Source organism: Cebus imitator, unplaced genomic scaffold, assembly GCF_001604975.1.
Source record: "Cebus imitator isolate Cc_AM_T3 unplaced genomic scaffold, Cebus_imitator-1.0 Scaffold332, whole genome shotgun sequence".
NCBI classification, from domain to species: domain Eukaryota; kingdom Metazoa; phylum Chordata; class Mammalia; order Primates; family Cebidae; genus Cebus; species Cebus imitator.
In genome coordinates this window covers 2,566,583-2,572,139 of record NW_016107647.1, presented here as the reverse complement: position 1 = coordinate 2,572,139, position 5,557 = coordinate 2,566,583, and the positions used below count along the sequence as shown (strand labels likewise).

The 5,557-nt window shown below is 49.9% G+C and overlaps 1 protein-coding gene across 1 annotated transcript in view; it reads left to right on the top strand.

Moving 5' to 3' along the window:
- Window positions 1–5,331: 5,331 nt before the first annotated feature.
- LOC108286939 (intraflagellar transport protein 122 homolog) overlaps window positions 5,332–5,557 on the top strand; it is a 2,206-nt gene continuing 1,980 nt past the window's right edge. The window contains exon 1 of the mRNA XM_017505094.2: window positions 5,332–5,494. Within this exon, the coding sequence (XP_017360583.1) occupies window positions 5,364–5,494 (131 nt within the window). The 5' untranslated portion in view covers window positions 5,332–5,363. The remainder of the gene's footprint in view (window positions 5,495–5,557) is intronic.

The window sequence follows — 5,557 nt, the reverse complement described above, 5'->3', positions numbered from 1 at the left end:
GAGATCTGTGGCGACCATGGATGGGTTGACACGTAGGTTTTGGTCCCTGGCCCAAGAAGCATTTGGCAGAATGTCATCACATGCCACCTCTTGGCTTTGACTGACAATGGGACAAATCGTGCTTCTCTAATTATCTAAAGTAAATGTGATAGTGACTAGGTTCTTCAGGAGACACAGAGATTGCACAAGGTAGTGGCTGTCTTCCAGGAGCTTATGGAGTCACTAGGGGAAGGGTTGGTGGGGACCAGAGAAGTGGAGACACCAGGACATCAGAGCTGCTGTTTGCTGAGCGCTCACTACAGCCCAGGTGCTGTGATAACCTTAAAGGCATTAGGTTTTCCACCCATGCCATCAGGGCTCGTGTCTCCCCGCCCACCTTGCAGATGATGTTACAGAAGCTGAAGGGACAAGTTATTCCCAAAGCCAGGTAGCTAGAAAGTTGTAGAGTTGAGCTTTAGCTCCTGATCTGAGCAATGTTGATGCTAACTACGTGTATAATGGTAGGAACAAAAACAATTTCCAAATCCATCAGGGAAGAATTCTCATGGGAGGAACCATGGATGTCTTCTCTTAGGAGACACTCTTTGCCATGAAGCGATGTTAAAGAATTCCAAAAGGTAAATAGAGATGGGGGAAGGATATGCAGGCAGGAAGTACAGCAGGAATAGAGTAAGTCAGCACTGGTTGGAATAAAAGATGCGTGGGAACAAGAGGGTGAAGGATGTGGGCTGTGGATTGGGGAAAGTGCACTGGCCACACTGGAAGGGCGTCTGATACCAAACCGACATGCTTAGATTTGTCAATAGCAACTGACCACCTATAGTCAGATACCCCTTCAGGTAGGCAGATAGAATGGAGACTAGATAACTGGCTAGTACAGTAGGGCAGGAGGGAACTTGGTAGCTGGGGGCATGAGAGAGAAGTAGCAGAGTTAGAACCAAGGGACCCATCCCAGGGTGGTAGGGCAGGGGTGAGTGTCAGGCTGGCTTTACTCTGGCTGCTGGTGGGTTATGCCATTCGCCAAAGTGGACACCAGGGAGAGGAGGGGTCTGGGGTGGGGCAGCACTGAGACAGAATGGGTTCAGTCTTGGGACTCAGTGCACTAGACCTCCATGGGGAAGGCTTTGTCCTAGTCAGTGAGCTTTGGACTCACTCATGTGCACACACGCTTGCACATGCTGCCGCAGCATGCAAAAGACATGACGGAACAAGCTTCTGAGGGTGGCTCAGCCTTAGTCCTAAAATATGTTGGTACTTCTGGAAGCAACATTGTGGTCTACAGGTAGCAGTGGCCTGGCCGGGACTTGGGGACACGGAGGAGGCTGGTTAATGATTAAGTTGTTTCCTTGAGAACTGCCATGTATTAATAATTGGCATGTGAGCCTCTCCCAAAGGGACCTTGGTGGATGACCTACCACCCCATCTTTTTTTTGTCCAATAGCTTTTTAAGACAGAGGCACAGATTTTGTTCCCCACATTTTTTAGATGAAGGTGTTTCTATAGAAGAGAGCCAGGCAGATTTAGGGTCCCCTGTTCTCTCTTCTGGTTTTTAATGTCACTTTCATTTGTAAGTGCTATGTATCAGGTTACCCTGAGGGTACTTGAGTAATTCAAGAAACACATTAAGCGTGTTCTGTTCCTTTCCCAGATGTGGCTGTAAAGAGTGCCTTTCCTCCAGGGACATTAGGTGTGATGGGTGGGAAGGTTTCTAAGGCTCCAAGGGCTGTCTATGCCACCTTTCCCTAAAAATGTGTCCTTTTTCTGCCGAACAGTGTTATTTTTAGATGCCATTATTATTCTAAGTGCAGATTGACAGGCCTCCATGCCTTGCCTGCCTCTGAGACAGGGATCCATTATAGCTGCTTCTCCTTCCTTTCTCACCAAGACTAGCCTGGGTAGAACCCTTTCTCTTGGGAGAATTGGTTTGACTCCAGATTCCAACCTGACCAAAGAGCAAGCACACCCATCCAGGCCTCATGTCCCCATGAGCAATGGGAGGGCCGCTGGCCACAGGGAAGCAGTGGTGAGCCAGTGGGTCCATGTGGCTCCTCCCTTTGGTCAGCACCTTGGCCAAGAGGACAGGGAAGACTTCCTGCAGGCTTTTGTCCAGAGCTCAGAGCAGCCCCTGACTCCCTTCTTCCTTTGGTCAGCACCTTGGCCAAGAGGACAGGGAGGACTTCCTGCAGGCTTTTGTCCAGAGCTCAGAGCAGCCCCTGACTCCCTTCTTCCTTTAGAGGGCACTCATTGAGGAATTCTCACGCCTTGGCCTCCACTTTGCTGTAAGAATTCCTNTGATGGCAGAGATTCCCTTTTGCGTTGGGATAGCCCCCATGAACCCTAGTCCCCAGCAGAGCTGGGCCTTTGAAGGCAGGTGTGGGAGAGGAGCGTTCCAGACCGGGCTCCTGATGGCTTCTGTGGGAACGAGTTGTACTACGGAGCCCAGATCAGTCAAGACATTTGCAGTTCAGTCTAAGCAAGGTTCAAAGAGGCTTGGGTGCATTGAGCAATGATTTTCTTCCTTCCACAGAGGGGCTTTGTTAACCTGCCTTTTCTGGGAGTCTCAGAAGTGGCTCTCAGTATGTGATGGTGACTCATTAGCCACAACCCATGAGTGGCTACTAATGGTAATTCTCCAGCTCACAAGTTCAGGATGGAAAGTCTTCCCCACTTTTGTCTGCTTTTCTATTCCTGAAGACGGCTGTGCTCTTCCACTATCTGTTTGATCCTGGGGCTGAAGGTGATGTTGCCCGGGACTTATTGCTCATCGGCAGCTGGACGAGCTCCTGGGCGCCAGCCTGTCTTTTCACCTTAGTGATTTCTTCACTTCGTACCTGAGACCCAGGGAGTTCAGGCACCCTCTGCTGTTTCTCCGTCACCTTTTCTGCACTCTCCCACACCCCACCACAGACACGTAGAAGATTTCATAACACATTCGTACTGAGATCACCTGAGGCAGTGCATCTCTGCTTCTGGGGATAACAAAATTTTAACTCAGGATGAACCCTTAAGTGATCAAAACCCTGGGGGTAGAATTTAGGCTAACGGACCCCTAAAGCCTCCTCACAGAGGCAGCTGTGGTGCAATCTGAATTTGAGAAATGTGTACGTACACATTATGTGGGGGGTGGGGGAGATCCAGTGCTGATTAACATGGCATGTTTTTGTTTGCTTGAAAATTGCTTCCCAAGATACAATCTGGTTTTCAGAGAATTTTTAAATTACAGTCCCACGTACAAATAAATTGTATGCTTTCCAGATAAGTGACATGTTTATATGGTGATAAAGGGAATTATAATGCTCTTAACTCTTATGTAGTATGTTCTTATCAAAATCACCAAGCATGAGAACACTGTTTAGTCTCATTCATCTCTCAGCACAGTCTCTTTCTGTCTCCTTCAGGGCCAAGTCTTTGCCATTGCCCCAGATAACGTGTAAGTTAGCTTCAGGGAAGCAAAAAGCCATTGAATTCCCACTTTGCTGAGCCTTGAAGGAAGCTTTTAGACCCAGCTTCAATGAAGTCTCTGCTCCCCGAGCATCCTGCTGGACTGCAGGAGGCTTCCCCAGGCTGTGAGCTGTGTGCCTGGATGGTCTCCTTGGGGTGACAACCCACGCTCATGGCTCCTTCTCAGCCTCTAACCCTTCTTAACACAGTCACCCCTAGTCCCCTCAGCACTCACTGAAGTCCCTTTGGAGGACATCTCTTATCTCCTAGGATACTTGTTTCCCCCAACTGCCACCGTCATTTCACCAGCCAAGTAGGCAGGGTTTCCAGCTTCGTGTTGGCATAGAGAATCTGTGTCGTAGCAGCTGCCAAGAGGAGAGGTGTGTCTGTAAAGGCCCAAACTAAGCGTGGTCAGTGGCTGCTTTCCAAGCTCATTCTCTTTGTCAGCTCCAGGAGAACCAAAGCCCAGCCAGGGGGCCTGTCTTCTAGTGGGTCCCCAGCATCAGGGTATACAATGCCCTTTCCTTCCCTTCTTCAAACATGTCATATATTAGGCTGACCTAATACATGATCTCAGGAGCTACACAATTACCCTGAAAGCAAATGAGGGAAAAAAGCAAGCTAATTGTTCAAGTGGGTTTTTAGCATAAGTTGACTGTGCTTTCCTGACATGTGAGCGTTAATCATGGGGAAAGGAGTGCTTTTTTAAATTCTAGGTAAGGCTGACACAAAGCACTGTCTGCGGGGTACATTATTCCTGAGACAAACCCCTTCTTCCCAGTAATGCAGACCTGGGCTGTAAGTGCTCCCAGTTTTCCTTGTTGAAAAGCTCCACCTGAAAAGCTGCCTCAACTCTGGCAAACTCCCATGTGTGCATTTTGGGTAACTACCCTGAAAAGAGGTGATGATCTGAGGTTGTTTCTCACGCTTTCTAGGCCCAGCCCAGAGAAGCTGAGCGTACCGCTTCAGAGGGCCCTGCTGTGGCCGAAGGAGTACAGGCTCTGGGCCTGACCCCTGAGCCTCCAGGACCCCAGCCCTCTCTTCCTTCTCAGGTCCTCTCCTGAGCCCCTTCCCCGCCTCAATCCCCCCATGGCCTCCTGCCCTCCCATTATCAGATCAGGCCCTCACCCCTGCAGACCTGACCTCAGGACAGGATCCCTTACCATGCAGGTGAGAAGCAATTACCCAGAGAGAGGCTTGCTTGTTATCTGTTTCACGCAAGTACCTGGGGCAAAGATAATGTGATGATTCCCTAGTTTAGGGCACAGAACGTTTCAGGAAACAGCTGTGAATGGCATTCCTAGTGTGCTGGCGATTCAGGGAGGGCACGGAGGGCCTGCAAACTCTGTGAGTCATTTTATTTGTGTAAGTTTAGGGGAACCCATGCTCAGCCCCACTCTGAAGCATGTGGTGCCATCCATATGATCTGAATAAAGATGATAGGTCTCGATATTTGGAATTGTGCACCAGGTTTTCTCGTTGCTGTTTAGGAATAGTCATGTATCTATCAAACTATATGTGAGAGAGAGATAGACTGACCGTGAACCCCCCACCCTGAAGACTTCATGTGCAGTGCCCCAAACAGTCCAGAAAGTATTGTTTAGCCGAAGAACAAACGCCCGTTTGTGAGAAGGGAAGGAGGCACTGGGGGGCCAGTGTCCTTGACGCTGTCCCAGAATCCCCCAGGAACACCTGCAGGGCAGCCCAAGATGGCCCTTCTTGAGACCTGGGACACCCCCAACTCAGCCTCTCAGGGACGGCCCCACCTGCCTCCTGGTTGCCTGCTTCAGCCACGTGGAGCCCGCCCTTGCTGCTAGAAGAGCCTGATGTAATGCTGGTGCAGGAAGTCCTGATCCAGAGTGTTTTTGTTTGTTGTGCTTCCTCAGGATTTCCTTGGATCTGGAGACCCCAAAGAAACAAAGATGCTAATCACCAAACAGGCTGACTGGGCCAGGAATATCAAGGAGCCCAAAGCCGCCGTGGAGATGTACATCTCAGCTGGAGAGCACGTCAAGGCCATCGAGATCTGTGGCGACCATGGATGGGTTGACACGTAGGTTTTGGTCCCTGGCCCAAGAAGCATTTGGCAGAATGTCATCACATGCCACCTCTTGGC